We start from the raw sequence: 21,079 nt of genomic DNA, 5'->3' as shown, positions 1-21,079 counted from the left end.
CAAGAGGCAAAATATATGGCTTTTATTGCTACTGTTGAGGAGGAAGAAGAGAAGGTTGAGGTTGAAATGGAGGTTCAAGATGAATCCAATAAGGAGAATCTATATGAAAACTTTATAGTCTAGCCTTGAAGAAGATTAGTGAGGTTGATCTTAAGATGGAGAATTTGTCAACCAAGATAGATGAGGGTAATCAAGCCATAGGAACCTTTAGATTTGAGAACACCACCTTTGTGAAAAATGTGAAGACTCTAGACATTGAACTTAGTAAAGCCCATTCCCAATTAGAAAGAATGTCTAGTTCTAAGCTTGATGAGATGTTAAGTGTTCAGAAATACAGTTCTGATAAAGCAGGTTTAGGATATGATGGGTCTAACTCTTCTATTCCTATCACATCCAAGCTAAATGGCCCTCGTGTTGGCATTGTACAGCAATTCGAGAAGTCTAAACCTGAAGGTGAAAAACCTAAGGTTGATGAAGGCAAATTTGTTCTTGGAAGTCCGCACAAGAAAAATCCTTGTTCTACTCCCAAGAGAAACTCTTAGTCGAAGAGATCTCACTTCTGCCACCACTGTGTTGCAATTGGACACACATCTCCAAATTGCTTCAAATGGCTTGCTAGCTAAAAGAAGAATTGTGTGCCGAATAACAGATGTTAAAATAAGACACAAGACTTGGTGCATTTGCTCGGTGAGTTAAGGCAAAATATATGGCAGAAATTTTTGATGTAATACAGAATTTTAATGGTGACAAAGCACCTAGACCTAATGGGTTTCCAATGGCCTTCTTCCAAGCATGTTGGGGTATTCTCAAAATTGATCTTATGGCTGTATTTCACCATTTTTTTGCTAAAGGTCAATTTGTGAGGAATAGGCAGATTCTTGACCCTGTGCTTATTGCTAATGAATGCCTCGACAGTTGAGTGAAAACTGGTTTGCCAGGGATACTTTGCAAATTAGATGTTGAGAAGGCTTTTGATCATGTCAACTGGGGTTTTCTTATGCAATTACTAGAATGGAGTGGGTTCTCTGCTAAATGGAGGCAGTGGATTTTCTTTTGTATATCTACAGTTTGCTTCTCTATCTTGATAAATGGCACTCCTTGTGGGGTTTTTGAGAGCTCCAGGGGGTTGAGACAAGGTAACCCATTGTCCCCTTTGTTGTTTGTCTTGGTGATGGAAGCCCTTGGGAGAATGTTGGATAAGGCTGTCCATGATGGTTACATGTTAGGCTTTGGTGTAGGTCGTTTAGAGGGAAGATCTTTGGGGGTGTCACATTTGCTCTTTGCGGACGACACTTTATTTTTTGTGATGCTGATTTGGATCAGGTTTTGTTTCTCTGTATGATTCTCATTTGGTTTGAGGCAGCTTCTGGTCTGAAGATAAATTTAGGCAAGTTAGAGCTGGTTCTTGTTGGTATGGTGCAAATCTTGACTTATTGTTGACTGTCCTTGGTTGTAAACAAGTTACCCTTCCAATGAAATATTTTGGCCTTCCTTTGGGAGCTAAATGCAAGGATAAGACAATTTGGAACCCAATTCTGGAGAAGATAGAACGGAGATTAGCAAGATGGAAACGTTTGTACTTATCCAAGGGAGGTAGAGTCACTTTAATTAAAAGCACTCTATCTAATTTACCCACTTATTTTCTATCTTTATTTCCTATTCCTACTTCTGTGGCTAACAGAATTGAGAAACTTCAGAGGGATTTTTTATGGGGTGGCATTGGTGATGAACCAAAATTCCATTTGGTTAAATGGGCTACTGTTTGCACTCCCATTGCTTCGGGTGGTTTGGGGATAAGAAAGGTAAGACTTTTTAATGAAGCTCTGCTTGGGAAGTGGCTATGGAGATTTGGGATGGAGAGGGCTGCCCCTTGGAGGCAAGTGATAGCTGTGAAATATGGTTGTGAATGGGGTAGTTGGTGTACTAGGCCTACTAATAGTCCATATGGTGTTGGCTTGTGGAAAAATATTAGTCGGGGATGGCCTACTTTCTCTCGCCACATTTTATATGATATTGAGGATGGGTCTAAGGTGAAATTTTGGCAAGACCGTTGGTGTGGTGAAACATCTCTTGCAATCAGCTATCGTGAATTGTTTAGATTTTGCTGAGATCAAGAGGTTAGTGTGGCTGAGGTTATGAAGTTTGATAACGGAATCCTATTTTGGGATGTAAGTTTCTTTAGGGGTGTGCATGCTCGGGAACTAGAGGCACTAGCCAGTTTCACGGATACCATATATGGTGCGTAGGTTAGAGGGCTTGGTGAAAATAAGATGTGTTGGAAATCTGTTAGAGAGAAGGACTTCACGGTTAGGGATTATTACAATCTCTTAGTGGGCTCTAATGACTATTGCTTTCCTTGGAAAAGCATTTGGAAGCAGAAGATTCCTTCTTGAGTAGCTTTCTTTGTTTGGACTGTTGTTTTTGGGAAATACTTAACTATTGACAATTTACAAAGAAGGAAGGTTTGGATATTAGACTGGTGCTATATGTGCACGTGTAATGGGGAATCGGTTGATCATCTTTTTCTTCATTGTTCAGTTGTAATGGATATGTGGGCTATGGTGTTCGGGTTGTTTGGAGTGAGCTGGGTTATGCCGCAATTTGTAGTGGGGCTTCTAGCATGTTGGCAAGGCAGTTTTGGCTGTCATCGAAATGGGTATATATGGCTTATGGTTCCCCGTTGCTTATTGTGGTGCCTTTGGAGGGAGAGAAATAGTCGGTGCTTTGAAGATAAGGAGAGATCCATATCAGACTGGAAACTATTTTTCTTTAGAACTTTAATGGATTGGTTGGCTACATTGCGGAACCAATCCTTTTCATCCTTTCTTGATTTCTTAGATTCTTGTAATTTTTGTTCTTGATTGTTTGACCCCTTGTACACTCCATGTGTACTAGGGTGTTCCATTTTTTTGAGATCAATAAACTTTTACTTATCAAAAAAAAAAAAAAGGCTTAAATCCTTTTAACTTAGTTCTGAGGGAATTTGAATCCTCCTAGACCTTTTTGAACTCAATCTCAGAAGAAGAAGACCTCTTCCATTACATAGTCTACTCCTAAGACTGAGTTGGTGGAGAAGGTTGCTACTACTTAACCTTTCGATGCTTGTCTGTAGTTCAATTCTTCCCATCTTTTCTTGGACCTCATCCTTGCATGTCTTCTTATTATGGGTTCTTGTGTATTCTTTCAAGAAATACATGTTTCTTATGTACATTTGGTTTGCCAATGAACATTGATTCATGTTTGTGTTGTTTCTTTATATGACCATAGACTAGGAGATTGACATGAATACTCTAAATCTGTGTCACTCATTTTAATGAGAAGGACTAGAAAATTTTAAGAGAAAGGCATAAATAATCATCTCACCAGGAAAATTTGTAAATCTAAATAAACACTTGTGTGCAAATGATAAAAGTCAAGCTAAGTAAAAGGTGAAGCATTTCATAGCAAGAAAATGGTGTATATTGCAATAAAATAATAATGGATTGTTTCTTTTTCTATGTTCTTTATGCTCATGTAGTTCAATATGATTGTGTTTTGAGCTAGATAGCATTGAATACTACATATGCACTAGTCAAAATTTCAAATGGTTTAGGAGATGTGAGAATTATAGGATGTACCTCGAAGGTGATAATCTCCATCAAATTGTTATAACTAAGATGTAAGTGTGTATGTCTCTCTCACTAGTTCACTTCACATCTTGTATTACATATACTCACTTGCAAATGTTTTCAAAAAATCCATACATAGTCTTTGCTAATTTTGTTACGTGAATAAGTCGATGTGGTTGGCCATCTAAAGTGATGCATGTGCTTGTAAAGCATGCTAAACATTTTGGACTTGATTTCAAGATAAAATAGATGATTTAGTTGTATATGCTTGATTTGTGTTTGTAAGAAATTGCTTAGAAGATAAAATAGACTCCAACTCATTTCCATGATGTCTGAAATGAGTTGGAGTCTCTAATTGAGTTCATCATGCATATTTTAAGCTCTATTTGTTGAGGTTAGTTTTGTGGTATTAAGTATAGAAGTGTTGCATGTGTTTCATATTGACTATTGCATAAAACTACATGCCTCCATACCTTCTCAATACCTTTGCAACCTATCTAGCCCTCCTCAATACCTATTCAACTGCATATCGATCCATTGACCAGATTTAGGCCCCTTATTATTTCTATGATATCTTCTCAATACCTTCTTTGATCAATTGAGCTATCTTGATACTTGTTCAATTCATCGAGCCATTATACCCCATCTATTATGTCTTCAATACCTGGTCGATACCTGTCTCGATCTATCGAGAACTGTCTCTCAATACCTCTTTGCATTATCAAGCTGCAGGTATTATAAATACCTAAGGCAGTTCACCATTCATTTTAAACTCTCTCTTTAGATTTTCTGTGACACCTTTTGACCCACCAATTCAAGCTTCACTCTCTCTCTCTCTCTCTCTCTCTCTCTCTCTCTCTCTCAGATTTTCGTCCCTCTCTCTCTCTCTCTCTAAAATTTGTGGTAATCCCTCTAATCCCTCTCTAATTATGCATTTATGTCATGCATTGCATTTTAGATCTAGGGTTTGAAGTTTCGTGGATTTTTGAAATTTGGTGGTTTATGTTCAAATTTCTTTAGGGAGGGGGGCGGGGGGGGGGGGGGGGGGGACAACGTTCTTATTATGTTTCTTTTCTTGGTTCTTTTTTCTCTTGAAAAGTATCTATTCTTGTAGATCCAAGAAAGACACTCCTTGCCGTAATCCTATCTCTTTTTCCTCCAATACCACCTCTTCTGAGCTTATAGAGCGTAAGTTCCCTAATTCTAACTACCACCAAGCCTTCAATAAGAAATGTTTTAATTTAAATGCCAGCGTCACAATGAGTGTCAGATACTCGGGTGATCTCACTTGTACCCGTGTACCTAAGACTTTCCGCTCTTGTGGTTGAGAATCTCATAGTGGTGCCTCCATCATTTGCCCCACTTTTCTTGTTCATGAGTTTTACTCTAATATCTCCACAGTGGATACTTATGTTCCTATGTTTAACACTCGTGTTAGAGGCATTAGGATCTCTATGACACCAAACTTCTTCCATGAGTTGTTTCATGCTCCTAAGGTTGAGAACCTTGACTATCCTTCTTAATTAGACAACATTGGTTCATCTTGTGATGATCTTGGTACATAGTTTTGAGGTTGTATTACCTTTGTGGTATTCTAAATGACATAATTACACAAGATTTTTTTAGGAATCCCCGTTTTCTTAACATGATCATGACTTATGTTCTGACTCCAGTGACTTATTATAATACCATCATTGACACTCGTGCTCATTTTCTATTTAGTATTTTTTTTTTCGGGTGTGGGGGGGGGGGGGGGGGGGACCCAAAAAACCCAAAGACCTCTAAAGTGAGGTGAGGTGAGGTGAGGGAGAACTACATCCTGACTAGGCCCTACATTGCCTAAGTAGGGGGAGGTCCTAAGCCTTATATGGAGGGCGTTGAACTCTAATTGGTAAGAGGCCTTTTAAAACCTTTAGAAAGAGGGTTTGTGTCACCCCTAAAGAGTGGATTCCTATACAATGGAATGGTGAGTAGGTCTCACACGGGGACATGTGGCACTTTAAGGGGATAGATTATGGAGACCCAAAAGGCCAAAAGACCTCTTAAGTAGGGTGTGGTGAGGGAATACCAAGTCTTAACTAAGTCCCACATTACTTAAGTATGGGGAGGTCCTAAGACTTATATCGAAGGCCTTGGACTCTAATTGGTAAGAGGCCTTTTAAAACCTTAAGAGAGAGGCTTTATGTAACTCCCAAAGAAAACAATATCTTGCCAATGAAAAGTTAGGGCATGACAAAATAATATAAGAGTGGACCTTACAAGAAGGAATGGTGGGCATGTCCCACACGGGGAAGCGTGGCCCTTCGAGGGGGTAGATTATGGAGACCTAGAAGGCTCTTTAAGTGAAGCAAGTTTAGGGAGAATCAAATCTTGATTAAGTCTCACATTTCCTAAGTGGAGTAAGGTCTAAAGCCTTATATGAAGGGCCTTGAACTCTAATTGGTAAAAGGCCTTTTAAAACCTTGTGGGAAAGACATATTGTCACTCCCAAAGAGGACAATATCTTGCCAATGAAGAATTGGGGTGTGACAAAATGGTATTAGTGCCAACCCTTACATGACAGGATGGTGGGTAGGTCCCATAAGGGGACATATGTCCTTTAAGGGGGGTAAATTGTGGAGACCTAAAAGAAAAAAAAAAAAAAAAAATTAAGTGTGGTAAAGTGAGGGATAACCAAATCTTGACTATGTCTCACATGCCTAAGTAGGAATAGATCAAAAACGTTATATGGAGATCCTTGATCTCTAATTAGTGGGAGGTCTTTTAAAACCTTAAGGGAGAGGCTTTGTATCACTCCCAAAGATGACAATATCTTGCTAGAGAAGAGTTGAAGTATGATAAAATGGTATCAGAGCGAACCCTTATACAACGGAATGGTGGGTAGATCCTACCCGGGAACGTGTGGCCCTTAAAAAGGGTAGATTGTGGAGACCCAAAATACTAAATGACCTTTTAAGTGGGGTGGGATGAGGGAGAAGTGAATATTGACCAAGTCCCACATTGCCTAAATAAGGGGAGGTCCTAAACCTTATATGGAAGGCCTTGCACACTAATTGGTAAGAGGCTTCTTAAAATTTTAAGGAAGAGGCGGTATGTTACTCCTAAAGAAAATGATATCTTGCCAATGAAGAGTTGATGAGTGACAAAATGGTATTAGAGTGGACCCTACAAGACAGAATGGTGGGTAGGTTCCACATAGGGATGTGTGGCCCTTAGAGGGGAAGATTGTGGAGACCCAAAATGCCAAAAGACCTTTAAATGGGGTGAGTTGAGGGAGAACTAAATCTTGACTATGCTTCACGTGTTGGAAGTGGTAAACCAAAAGGTGTCTCTTGATATTTCACAACAGTTTGTGTCTTTTGTTTTTCCATAACTGTTTGTGTCTATTGTCATTCCATAATGTTTGTGTCTTTGAGTCTTTCACATTCTATAATTTTCTGTTATGAAACAAAGAGTTATGACAATAACGATAGCTCTTGTAACTTCACCCTATAAAAGGGGATAGATGTATGATGTGAAAGTGTGTGAGAGAAAAAGTTGTAGTGAGCTCTCAAGGAAGTAGCCTAATCTCTTTGTTTGTGAGTTTGAAGTACTCTAATAAAATTTTTATTCCTCTCTTCCTTGCGAGTACTTTGTTAAATTTTAAGTCAAGGCTTTATAAAGCCAACAAAGTGGTATAAGAGCCAAGTTCTTAGAGCCTAGAGTCTTTGTCTACACCATTAGTGAAGATGTCTTCTAATATGGTGCAACCACAAATACCTAAATTGACGAAAGAAAATTTTGAGAGCTGGCAGATTCAAATGAAAGCGTTGTTTAGATCACAAGAGCTATGGGAGCTCATCACTAATGGGTATGTAGAACCCATAAGTGAGCAAGAAGCCACCTACAACGCAAAGCGAAAAAATTTACTCAAAGATCAAAGGAAGAAAGACAAGGAGACACTATTTCTACTCTAATAAGGGGTGGATGAGTCAACTTTTGAGAAAATTGCCAAAGTAGAGTCGAGTAAAGAAGCATGGGTGTTGATCATGTGAAAAGAGTTCGTTTGCAAACTCTTCATGGAGGATATACCAATAGCAACTGTGGTAAGGGTCGTGGAAGAGGAACATTCAAGGGCAGATTTGCTCGTGAACGTGGAGGTAATAGAAATGTCTAATGTTTCAATTGCAACAAATTTGGACATTATTCATCAGACTGTTGGTACAATAAATCGGAGGAGCATAATGAACAATCTAATCTTGTTGAGGCATCAAATGTTGAAAAAGAAGAATGTACACTTCTTTTTGCACAAGAGGAGGCAAATAATTCGCAAGAGGTGTGGTATCTTGATTCTGGAGCTAGCAACCACATGAGTGGAAAAAAGGCGCTCTTTGTTGAGCTTGTTGAAGGTGTTCAAGGCGATGTCCGTTTGGGAGACTCATTCAAATTGCCTATAAAAGGTAAAGGAAAAATTAGAATATGTCAAAGGAATGGTGTTTTGCAATTTATCTCCAATGTGTACTATGTGCCCAACATGAAAAGCAATATTCTTAGTATTGGGCAACTCCTAGAAAAGGGGTATATTATACACATGGAGAAACTCTCTCTTGTTTTGAAGGATGCTAAAGGAAGGCTTGTTGCAAAAGTTCAAATGGGTCACAATCGTATGTTTCCACTCCATCTTAACTCAATAATAGAGAAATGTTTCCATGGGCTTGTAAAAAATGAGTCATGGAAGTGGCATCTTCGCCTTGGGCATCTCAATTTCAGTGGGCTTAAACTATTATCCACATCAAGCATGATGCATGGATTGCCTAGTATTGAAAAGCCAGAATATGTATGTGAGATATGCACTCTTGGCAAGCAACAAAGAAGTCCTTTTCCAAGCAGGAGATCATGGATAGCACCTAACCCATTAGAGCTGTTGCACACGGATACTTGCGGTCCATTTGATCCAATTTCTGTTGGAGGTAACAAATATTTCATTTCCTTTTATTGATGATTTCAGTAGAAAATTATGGGTTTATCTTATCAAAGAAAAATTTGTAGCTTTCACTATAATCAAAAGTTTCAAGGCACATGTTGAAGTGGAAAGTGGTTGTAAGATCAAAATACTTAGATTTGACAGAGGTGGTGAGTACACCTCAAATGAATTTCGAGATTATTGTAGGAAAAATGGCATCAAGCAACAGTTTACAACTGCATACACACCATAGCAAAATGGCATTGCAGAGAGGAAAAATCGAACGATCCTTGATATGACAAGGACCATGCTCAAAGAAAAATGTTTTCCAAAGAATTTCTGGGCAGAAGTAGTGGCATGTACAACCTATTTACTCACTCGATGCCCTTTGAAAAGTGTTGAGAATATGACACCACAAGAGGCGTGGAGTGGCTACAAACCAAGTGTGTCACACTTAAGAATTTTTGGGTGTATTGCATATGCTCAAGTGCCTAAGACTAAGAGAAAGAAGTTGGATGATCGTGGGGAGAAGCTTACAAACTCTATAATCCACTTACCAACAAAGTAGTGGTGAGTAGAGATGTCATTTTCAGTGAAGAAGAGTCATGGGGATGGAATGATGACATCATAAGTAAAGAGAAGCCACTTGAGTTTGAAGTGCAAGAAGAAGATATGAATTATGAAGCTTTAGAGAGACCTTCCTCAACACCCCACCACTATGCATCATCAACAGACACTTCATCAATCTGAAGCCCAGGTAGCATTTCTCCATCTCCAACACCAATCAAAATGACCTAGAAGATATCTATGCACAAATTGAAGAGACAAATCTCTTTGGTTTGTATGTGGACCATGAGCCTTTTACTTTCAAAGAAGCTGTGAAAGAGAATTGTTGGAGGAATGCCATGCAAGAAGAAATTTATGCCATTGAGAAAAACAACACATGGGAATTGACTACACTTCCTCCAGGTCAAAGAACCATTGTTGTGAAATGGGTATATAAGATTAAGCACACAGTTGATGGGAGAATTGAGCACTATAAGGCAAGGCTTGTAGCTAAAGGTTACAAGCAAAAACATGAGGTAGATTATGAAGAAGTCTTTGCTCCAGTAGCAAGACTTGACACGGTAAGGATTAAGGGTGTGCAAAAAATCGATAAACCGAAAAAACCGGCCAAAACCGACTGAACCATTGCCAAAATTTCGGTTCAGTTTGGTTTCGGGTTTTAATTTTTAAAAACTGAAAATTTCGGATCGGTTTCGATTTCAGGTTTGAATACATCAAATCGACCGAAATCGAACCGAACATATTATAATATATTTTACATAAAATTTTTAATATAAAGTCTGTATATATTTGTAATTTGGGCCTCCGTTAGTTATTATTATTATTATTTTTAAAAAGTGGGCCTCTAGTTTGTACATTAGTTGGGGCTCCAACCCTTTCATTTTATTTTAAAACATTAGGCCCGTTAGATTAACTAATTACGATTAAACTAAGTAAATTTCTATTAAACTAATTAAACTATAAAAATAAAAGTTGGAAAACCCTACCCAGCTACACTTTTCACTCACTCTCACTCTCTCTATTCTCTGTAAAGTTAGCCACCTCGGCTCTTGCTCAGGCTCCAGGATCCGCACCAGCCTCATCACCAACCAAGTCTCCATCTCCGACTTCTTCTCCACCGTCTCATGCTCCTGCTCCCACCTCAAAGCCACCGACTCCCTCTTTGGCTCCAACTCTATTCGCCACTCCTCCATCGCCTTCCTCCGCTCTTTCAACCTCGCCTCTGGCTCCTCCCCCACCAATTGCCCCAACCCCCTCCAATGCGCCGACTGGTACTTCTTCTCACAGACGGAAGCACACTCCATTCTCCAGTCCCTTTCTCTCACGGTCTCTGCTTCTTCTACGTTCTCTCCTTTTTTTCTTTTTTTTTGTGTGTTTGCTACTTGCTTGGTGTTTGGGTGGTGAGAAAACGTGGGAAAGCAAAGGAAATATATATTTTTTCTTATTTTGGTATGTTTTCTGATTATATACATGATTTTGATTTTGATTTTTTTTTTTTTTTTTTTGCTTGGTGTTTGGGTGCTGAGAAAATGTGGGAGAAAGTAAAGAGAAATAGGGTTTTTTTTTTTTGATCTGTTTGGTTCTAAGAAATTGGAAGCAACCAAAAACCAACTGAACTGAATCGATTGAAATCCAGTTAGTTCAGTGTCGGTGTTCCTCCCTTTCGGTTCGATGGAAAAATCGCACTTCAAACCGACCAAACCGAACCGATTACACCCTTAGTGAGGATGTTGATTTCTTTTGCAGCACATCATAGTTGGAAAATATACCAACTAGATGTCAAATCAGCATTCTTAAATGGCATACTTGAAGAAGAGGTGTCTGCAGAGCAACCTGAAGGTTTTATGGTTGAAGGAGAAGAAGACAAGGTGTATCGTTTGAAGAAAACTTTATATGAGCTAAAGTAAGCTCCTCGAGCTTGGAACTCTCGTATTGACAGCTATTTTCAAGGAAGTGGTTTTGTCAAGTGTCCTTATGAGCATGCAATCTACATCAAGAAGAATGCCCATGGTGAAATTCTTATAACTTGCTTTTATGTTGATGAAATGTTATTCATAGAAAACAGTCAGGAAATGATCCATGAGTTTAAACAAGCTATGTTCAAGGAGTTCGAGATGACTGACTCTGGACTAATGTCATTTTTCCTCAAGATTGAGGTACGACAGCAACTAGATGGTATTTTCATATGTCAGAAAAAAATATGCAAAGGAATTGCTTGACAAATTTAATATGAAAAATTGCAATGTTGTCAATACTCCTGTTGCAGTGGATCTAAAATTGACAAGAGAAGGAGAAGGGAAAATTATAGATCCAATTCTATTTAGGAGTTTGATTGGAAGTTTAAGGTATCTCTCAATCCCAAGGCCAAACATTGTTTATAGTGTTGGTCTTTTGAGCAAATATATGGAGAAACCAAAGGAATCTCACTGGCTTGTAGCAAAGAGGACCCTAAGATATATAAAAGGTACAATGGATTTTGGTCTTTTATTTTCATATAATAATGATGCCACATTATATGAATATTCAGATAGTGATTGGGGAGGTGATCAAGATGAAAGGAAAAGCACTATTGGATATGTTTTCAATCTTGGATCAACAACTTTCACTTAGATGTCCAAAAAGTAGAGTATTGTAGCTTTGTCAACATGTGAAGCTGAATATGTGGCAACATCCTCTTTTGTTTGTGAAGCAATATGGTTAAAGAATTTATTAAAAGAATTTGATCATCCATAAGAAGAATCCATAATTATTTATGTGGATAACAAGTCTGCTATTGAACTTTCTAAAAATTTAGTTCAACATGGAAGGAGCAAACATATTGACATGAAGTATAATTTCTTCAGAGATTATGTGAAACAGAAAGTTGTGAAGCTCTAGTGTTGCAATACAGAAAAGCAAGTAGCAGACATTTTTACCAAAGCCTTACCAGTTGATAGATTCAGAAGATTGAGGACAATGCTTGGTGTGAAGATGCTTTTGGTTTAAGGGGGAATGTTGGAAGTGGAAAATCAAAAGGTGCCTCTTGATATTTCATAACAGTTTGTGTCTTTTGTTTTTCCATAACTATTGTTGTTTTTTGTTTTTTTTTTTATTTTTTTTATTTTTTTTTATAGCTGTTTGTGTCTATTGTCATTCCAAAACGTTTGTATCTTTGAGTCTTCCACATTCTAGAATTTTTTGTTATGAAACAAAGAGTTATGACAATAATGATAGCTCTTGTAACTTCACCCTATAAAAGGAGATAGATGTATGATGTGAAAGTTTGTGAGAGAAAAAGTTGTCACTCCTAAAGAGGACAATATCTTGCAAATGAAGAGTTGGGGCATGACAGGGTCACTCCATTGAATTCTCGTCACATGATCCTCTCATTCATCAAGAAAATTTGATCTTTCCTTCTGCCATCGTTCATGTTCTTCTACACCACCATGTTGCATTTCCTCCCAATCCTTATTTCATTCCTCATGGTGCCCTTGGGAAGGATACTATCTCCAGGAGTTCTGCACAATTGTCTGCTTCTAGGACCAACCGCTAACGGTCCTTTGGTGCTCCCTTCACTTAGACGCTTGAATAAGAGGAGGATGATGTCATCCATACTGCTAAGGACGCCACCTATGTTGATCATCCATCTTCTTAGGCTCTTGCTTCCGTTTCCGACGTTGAGGTGACACCAACTACCATTTTGGATGAGATACGTCTCATGCGAGGTGACATTTGTCAGGTTATGGATCTATAGACTGCACATAAGCAGAGGTTGGTTACATTCACGGAGGATATGTACCAACAGGACACTTGTGTTGTCGCATAGCCAACTGGTAGATTCGTTCTCGTGAGTACGTTTCTTCCTCTCCCGAGCCTATTGCAAATGAGGCTAATGATGATGAGGATGCTGGATATGACTTCTCTGTTGATGACGAGCCTGTTGCTTCTGGTTCTGGCGGTGATTGATTGTGTCTTTTGTCCATCGTGACAAAAAGAGGGAGTAGCTAGGCTACTTATTAGGAGAGTTTAGAGAGTATGAGCATGAAGTGTTTATCTTTTTGTAGTGAAAGGGAGATGTACTTTTGGTTTTTATGACTGGTAACACCACAATGGTGTTTGATACATTTACCGTGATACACTTATGTTTTATCTATATAGATTGATATTTTGTATTGGCTATCCACATGCTTGGTAACTGATTACTATATCGTGCAGGTGTTGATTTACTTTGAGCATTATTTATTGTTTTTTACTTTGTCTTATTTTCTACATGCTGCCTTGATGTGTATTGTTTACTGCATTTCAATGAAAGACAAGATTGTAAGCCAGATCAGGACTAGATCTCCGTTCCTACAAAGTTCCTCCAGATTTCAAGTTTTTAGATTAGGCTATTTTTAATGTAACTTGAGTAGAATGTATTCTAGGACATTAATGTACTCTTGGGTTTTGTTACAAATAACTGAATGGGGAGATTGTTAGGGTCATATTTTTATGTGTTGGCATATCCGAGTCTCTATTTATGTATTTGAGTCTCTGTTTAAGTGTGTCTATTTGTATTCAAGTGGTATAAATGAAGACACAAAAAACTACTTAAGAAACTACAAAAAAATCAGCTAATGTAACAGGTCCTTTGATCCCTATCAATTTATCGAGATTTATTAGACTCGATACCTAACTCAATACCTATTAATCTATCAAGTTACGGGATTTCAAAACAGTTTTATCTGTTCCAACCTATGATGGCTTGACCCATCTTAGTATTTGTGCACTAGGATTCTCAATGTTTATATAAAATCAATATTTTTCAGTTATGATCATAACTTCAAAGAGACACATGCTACTGTGAAACCGCTACAACATCTGTGTGACTAGAGTTTTGTACCTAGCTGCTACCAATTCCTTGAAGTGTGTTGTTGTGAAGGACTTTGCACTAATCTGCATCAATCAGTTATGGATAGGAGATTCGTGTAATAAAGAAGTCTACTAACTAGAAAGAGTAGTCCAATTGGGATCAGATCTAAGCTGTTATATAGATTAGAAGGTTTTATCGTGTGTCTGTACTTCAGGATATGGTAAGATTTCTTGTACTTGTAACCTCAATCTTTTATAGTGGATTATTCAGGAGTGGTAGCCTACATAATTACTTGTTAGAGTTTTTCTTATCATAACTACATTGATGTGTCAAATTTATCTTTCATTGCACTTAACTCTAGATTAGCGATTTGGTTGTTTTAATTGAATCTTGCATGTAACTAGACTAATTAATCAACTTGGGTAATTGATTACCCAACAATGCAAACTACTAGTTAAATTAAAAACAGAGTTTTTTTCCCATATAAAAATAAAATAAAAGAACGTGTTTTTAAAAAATAATATATATATATATATATATATATATATATATATTTGAAGGTCCATGGTTTGACGTACCAGCCATGCTCAAGAAGTCGCTCCATACATTCCCTCGCCAAGTTGATTACTCGCTTTAATCGTACCAGGTTTCTGCAATGACTATTGTTATCCTTCGCAAAACCATTTTTAATTTCAGTCTCCACTAAAGTCTGTATTGTGTCGTATTTCTTTGAGATTTCCACAAGATTATCCACCTTTGATTATAGGTAGACAGTGAGCAAACTTACAGTAGTGAGTAAAAGGAAAATAATGAAGCTAAAAGGAATACAGACCAAGAAACATTGTTGAAGTAGATATTTTAAGTCATAATCAAATTATTCTATGGTTCACACCTTGGTTTGGAGCTCCAGGTCCGTAAACTTAATAGCGATGCCAAGGTAGGAAATGGCAGTATAATTGAGACGGCAAAGCTGAACCACATCACTGACCTTGATGTGTGGATTTTCCGAGTTTACAGTATCTGCAAGCGCCTGAATTGAATCTGACATCTTCCTCAAGGGATTGTCTCGTGCCACCATTGCAAGAGAGCCTATATCACCGTTCACACCGAAGGCTTACCAACAATAGCAGCGTGTAGAGAAGTATGAATAGCACAACGTCTTTTGGGGTCTTATATGCTTTAACGTTTAACTGCTCAAAAAACATTTTAAGAACACTTACCAAACAAGCTGGGCTTTCACACGTTTGAATTTTTCTAATCTTGGTCAAAAATATTTAAATACACCCCACCCCACGCTTCGGCTTTGTTTTGTTAAGCTCTTTTTTTGTTTTTTGTTTTTTGTGGATTTTTTTTTTTTGAATTTTTTTTTTTTTTAATTTTTTTATCAAAAGGAAATCCAATGTCTTACCAATTGCAATTTACCACACTTTTTCCCCTTATAAAAAGTACTCAAAAGTTTATATTTGGTGTAGTTCACAGTTTTGGAAGTCCTCATCGTTTAAATGATCATGATTTTGGTATTTGATGCCTATTTAACCAACCCCAAATACAGCATTATATCAAAATCTGACTACCTGCATTTTTTCCCCCTCGAGGGGCATCAATTTTCTTGAATATTTCAGTTTTTATTGCGTTTATGAATTTTAAAAATCCAAGCAAGTAGTTATGTGCTGTGACTAGAGTTACTATAATTCTTTATGACATTCTCCAAAAAAAAAAAAAAAAAAAAACGTTTAAAATGATATATATATACACACACAAAGCAATGAATACCATAGCAGATCCTATCTTTCATCAAATACAAAACTAACATATATTAGTGCATGTGCCATTATTATCTCATTATTTTTAGAGTATAATGACTTGGTACTCTCTCATTTCATATAATAATAAGTCACATTAATTGAATTCATGGCAAAATTCACTATTTATGTAAGTGAAGGGAGTATCATGTCACTATATTCTAAGAGTACCTAGTAATTTTGTCTATTTAAGAATAATTTTGCGTGTGAGAGGAGACAAGGGCACAATGAGTGGCAAAAATTCATAAATCCAAATCTTTAGAAATGAAATAAATAAATAAATAAATAATAAATAAAACTGCACTCACACACAGTGGGTCGAATGACTCAATAAATTACATGCTTTTTCTCACCACAGTTGATGTGATAGGTTAGGACTGGTTAATAATAAAAACAATGTTGTAAAAATAATATTACGTCAATAAAAAAATTTCATCTCAACAAGTTTATCCTATATTAAACAAGTCCATCAGGTTTAAAACTCGAGAAAGCAGTCTTTACCAAAAAAACTAAATAAATAAACAGCAACTAATCAACGAACCAAAGGACAGGAGGAAGGTCCAATAATTTTGACCATAGGCAATTGTCTAAAGTTGAAGATTCTGATACACCCCACCCCCCCCCCCCCCCCCCCCCCCCCCCCCCCCCAAAAAAAAAAAAGTCTTACGTTCGATCTAGAAAAAATGCAATAGGGTCCAATTATTTTGATATAATATCATAGTTATATATCAATTTAAAATAAAATATATATCATACTTAATAAGTTACTCCATTTTATTTGAAAATGTGATACATATCAAACTAAAAATGGAGGAAACATATAAAAATGGAGGAAAATATTTAAAAATATTTTAAATAAAAAAAAATATAATATAGATACACACACAGACATACATACATATATATATATATATATATATATATGAGGGCCCGGGACTGAGGAAGGGTTCGATTAGTTGTTGTTATCATTATTAAAGCATCATAAGCCCGAAGAGGGGATCCAACCAAGGATGGGAGAAGAAGAGACAAGGGACTTCTGGGAAGTCCGGAAGAGAAGGATGAGGTGTAGAGAGAGAATCATGGAAGGTAAGGGAAGTCTCAAGTGAGAATTATCCTACTGCCTCCGCATTAAATGACTGACAATAGCTTTATCAGCGGCATTGATGAGGAAATGACCTGAATAGTGGAATTTATAGCGAAGCAGCACCTTCTACCACCTTCAACAGAAGTTTAAGGAGACAAGTGTCATGGTGAGGGCCTAGGTAGGTGGAGATGGAGGGCCAAGATGTAAAGGGCTAAGAAGTATATAAGGGAAGGGAACTTCTAGGTAAAAGGGATCCAGACAAAAATAGTGGAAATATAGAAATTAGAATAAGAGCCTTGAGAGAAGAAAGTGAACAGTGGATCATTCTGTGTAAGAACTACTGTAACACCCCGACCCAATTTTTATAATTAAACTATGTGTTTAAGTGGTTAAGTATGATTAATATTTTAAGCCACTTACTTACAAAAATTGATATAAGAGTATTTAATAAACATATTATTTTATAATGTCATTGAATAAGAATTGTAAAGATTATAAATAATTGAAATGACTATTTGTATTATAAATATATACTTAGCATGTACAAAACTATATTAAGTGGGTTAAGTTATTACATACATAGTTGGTATTTTAATTAAGCATGATGCATGAGATAGTATAGTAGAAATTTCACCCACATGCAACCAATGGGAATTCAACTCATAATGCCAAAGTTTCATGCATGTTGACAACCCAAAGATCAAGACTTGGTTGGCCATGCAATCACCAAGTTCCACCTCACTTCTTTCTTGACTTTTCTCAAGCTCTAGGACATTCCATAAGCTCTCTTGCTCTCATTTCCCACGGGTCCATGGAAAATCTGAATTCTCACTTCACTTTTGTCTCTTTTCTCTTAAGGAAAGTGCTAGGAACTCCCTTAAGTCCCTTTTGGCAAACCCATGGGTCCACACTTTGAAAGAAAGACAAGACTCCATCCTAATTCTTCTTTTATGCTCTCTCAAAGTAATTAGAACATATATCCTCTTTTAATGTGATGGATATAATTTTATAAAGGTAAGGATATATATATATATATATATATGTATGTATATGCAAAGTGATATTATTTTTGTAGAAAGGTGTGAGTGTGAATGCAAGAAATTATTTTGTAGGAAAGTTTGAGTATGAATGCAAGAAAGTTGGAAAGTGAGTGTGATTTTTTCTTTCCCTAGCCATACACGTATTCCACCCAAAAGCCCTCTTCTCTTATCTGATTTTGCTGCCCCAAAAGTTTTCCCCCCAACTCATTTTCTTGGCTGCACCAGACAGAAATTCCAGCCCCTCTTTCCCTACTCTTTTCCTTGTTCTTTGTTTCTTTCTTCTTCCCTTCTTACATGGCAGCCCTCCCTCTCTCACCAAAACAAAATATCCCTCTCTAAAGAAGAAATTAAAGGGTTAATACTAAAATTTCAGCTTCAAATTGTTGGGGGTAAGTAATCAAAAATTTATTTGTTTATTTCTACTTCTTTAACCTCTATCCTGATTTTATAGGCTGAATTATGATTCTGTTTTAGTGATTTGAAGGTTTGATGATATTATGGTTTATTTAATATTTAATAACATATTTTAGTATTTTAATTATAGGTATAAAAATACCCAAATGAAATTAAGGCCTATTGTTATTTGTTGATGATTTTGTAAGAATATGTACTGAAGCTGTCACTGTGACAGATTGTGTGTTCATGCATGTTAAATTATGTATTAAATTGTATATAGTAAATTTGGATGCTAGGGATAATTCCTATGAAACCTAAGACACTTGTGGTTGTTATTGAATTTTTATCACAGAATTTGGATTAATATAAAAATAATGGTTTAATTTATAAGTTGCATGAAATTCTGTCAGGACAGATTTGAGTACGTTGTCTTGTATGATTTTTAATAAATCATGGGTTTATGCTTTGACTCCGAAATTTTTCTGGTATATACTGGACATATAGGGAAGTTGTTCTGTAAAATTTCATGACAATTGGATGTGCGTGAACATCCCATTTGTATTTTACAAATGAGGCATACGCTGCTGGAATAAAACAGTGAACAGTAAGGGACATGCCTAACTTTGGGGATTTAATTCCAAAGTTAGGGTGAAGGTTTTGAGTTATAATTTAATATGCTTATCTTTTGGTATGTCTTGATCATAGATTAATTTTTGTGTAACTTGTTTTGAGGTTTAGTACTCAAAGGAGGGGTTCTAAACCACGAGACAGTTGTATTTATGAAGCTGTTTTGTCCGACGTGTTGTATGTTACCACACGAATGTATATAGTTACATGACCATGCTTAAAGGATTTTATATTTATGTATGCATTGTTGCCCTAACCTCAAAGCACCTTTTGAAATAAAGTTGGCTCTTCTAGAGATATGGGATTAATATAAGAATGTTGGTTTCTCTAGGATTTTGTACCTGTTGTCTGATGAATGTATTTTGTATTTGTGGGAACCTCTTTGAGGTAGGATTAGGATTTCCTTAATTCTAAGAGATAGGTTTTGAGATGAATGTGTAAGTTTATGATAAAGAATTATGGATAGTAATAAGCTTTGATATTTGGTTTAGGTGTTACCAGTATCCAGGTCTAAGCTCCTTCGACTGTAGGCTCTCAGTTCCTCTACTTTCAGGTAAGGGATAAGTTATATGGGCATTTGGTAAGTCATGAGATTATTTTAAAATATATTATGCATTAAAATGTTTTTGATTAGAGATATGGCATGTAATTATTATTCTGACAAAGATATGTTTGTGAGCTTTCGAAAAACTTATGTATATGATTTAAGCATATTGATGCTATTATTGATTCCATGAACATGATGTTTAAAGAAAAGAATGGAAATGCTATTATTATGAAATGTTATGCAAAATTTCAGTATGATGTAAAGTATGAAGCATTTTCGGGTTATGTCCTCTGATGATCTGAACTCGGCTAGTAGGGGTTAATTATTGGCTTTCCATGGAAAAATGTTATCTGTTTGGTCATTTAAAGTAGAGGAAACGGGGTTGCCCGTAACTCTAGGCCATTTAAAGTAGAGGAAATGGGGTTGCCCGTAACTCTAATCTGAATAAGGCCTTCTCCCCAATGTGTATGGACGGCGGGGAGGAACAAAACCTGGAGGGGATGTGCCATCAGGCCTCCCAAAGGGGACAATATCATACACACGGGGGCACCCAAATGTGATGAGGCCTTCTCTGTACAGATTTATCAGATATGGACTAACCAACAAGTTATTTATGAATAGCTATATTATGTTATTAATCATGAGAGAATGATTTTGTTTAAATGTATTATAAAAAGTTAAAAGCTCTCATGAAAAGAAGTTTATGATGAAAAGAAAAGCTGTTCTTTAAAAATAAAAGTTTCTGAAGTTCTGTTGTGCTATAAAGATAAAGTTTCTGATAAAAGTACAAGTTTATGTTTAAAAGCTATTAGATATCTGTTTTTATGAAACGTTAAGTTTTATGATCATGAAAATTATAGTATTCTATGAGAAGAAGTTTATAAGGAAAAGTTTTCTTATTAGTCAAGATGTTTCTAGTTTAATACAAAGTTGCCGATTATCTGATTTAAGTTAAAATAATTATTTTGTAATGAGAATATATATATATGGCGACTTTGTAGGAAATGAAAGAAGTTTAATCTAAAAGGTTTGGTAATTTTAACCTAATAAGAAAAGGAGAATAATTGTTTTCTATGAAGAGCATATAAGTTATTATTATGAATAGTATTAAATACTATGCATGAAAAGATGTTCTCCTATTCGAATATTCATAGAATGAAATCATCTGATTTACATGTATCCTTATTGAATTCTCATATATCTTACCTTTACTGAGCTGTGTAGCTCACCCCTTCCACTCTTTCAGTTAGCAAGTTTTATTTTGGAGCAGAGGCAGCCTTAGTCGAATTTGGAAGGAGCTGGTTTTAGTTTTATATGTATAGATCCTAAGTTAGCATTCTGACGTTTAGCTTTATAGTTATTGTGTATTCTAGGATCAAATGAAAGTTGTGTACCTTAAAGTATTAAGAGATGTATTATGTATAAGTATGAAATTAATGACTGGTGGATTATGTTATATTTTGAGTACGGTGTAGATGCTCTGACTATCAAGTGAAAAATTATATTAAGAAGTAAAGAAACAAGTATGAAAAGAAAAAGAGAAGATTTTGGAAAAATTTACTAAAAGTTAAGTTGGTTCTTGTTAATATCAAGTTTAAACTTGATATTAGCATGCTGGTCATGGTCACAAATCCG

The 21,079-nt window shown here is 36.4% G+C and overlaps 1 protein-coding gene and 1 long non-coding RNA gene across 3 annotated transcripts; both read left to right on the top strand.

Moving 5' to 3' along the window:
• The first annotated feature begins 706 nt into the window (after positions 1-706).
• LOC126724722 (uncharacterized) lies at positions 707-2,108 on the top strand. The gene is made up of 4 exons (XM_050429096.1): positions 707-851; positions 939-1,221; positions 1,364-1,576; positions 1,682-2,108. The coding sequence occupies exons 1-4, from the start codon at positions 707-709 to the stop codon at positions 2,106-2,108; spliced, it is 1,068 nt and encodes a 355-aa protein (XP_050285053.1).
• Positions 2,109-17,843: 15,735 nt separating this feature from the next.
• LOC126724733 (uncharacterized) lies at positions 17,844-20,900 on the top strand. 2 transcript variants are annotated; one of them, XR_007655103.1, is made up of 3 exons: positions 17,942-18,263; positions 19,389-19,801; positions 19,843-20,900. It is a non-coding gene; the product is annotated as an uncharacterized LOC126724733 (long non-coding RNA). The 2 variants fall into 2 exon arrangements; XR_007655102.1 differs by having other exon boundaries at positions 17,844-18,263; positions 19,389-20,900.
• The last annotated feature ends 179 nt before the right edge of the window (positions 20,901-21,079 follow it).

This window comes from Quercus robur, chromosome 5 (genome assembly GCF_932294415.1).
Source record: "Quercus robur chromosome 5, dhQueRobu3.1, whole genome shotgun sequence".
Taxonomy (NCBI): Eukaryota; Viridiplantae; Streptophyta; class Magnoliopsida; order Fagales; family Fagaceae; genus Quercus; species Quercus robur.
The sequence above is the reverse complement of the archived record's forward strand: the minus strand, read 5'-3'. Positions and strand labels throughout refer to the sequence as shown.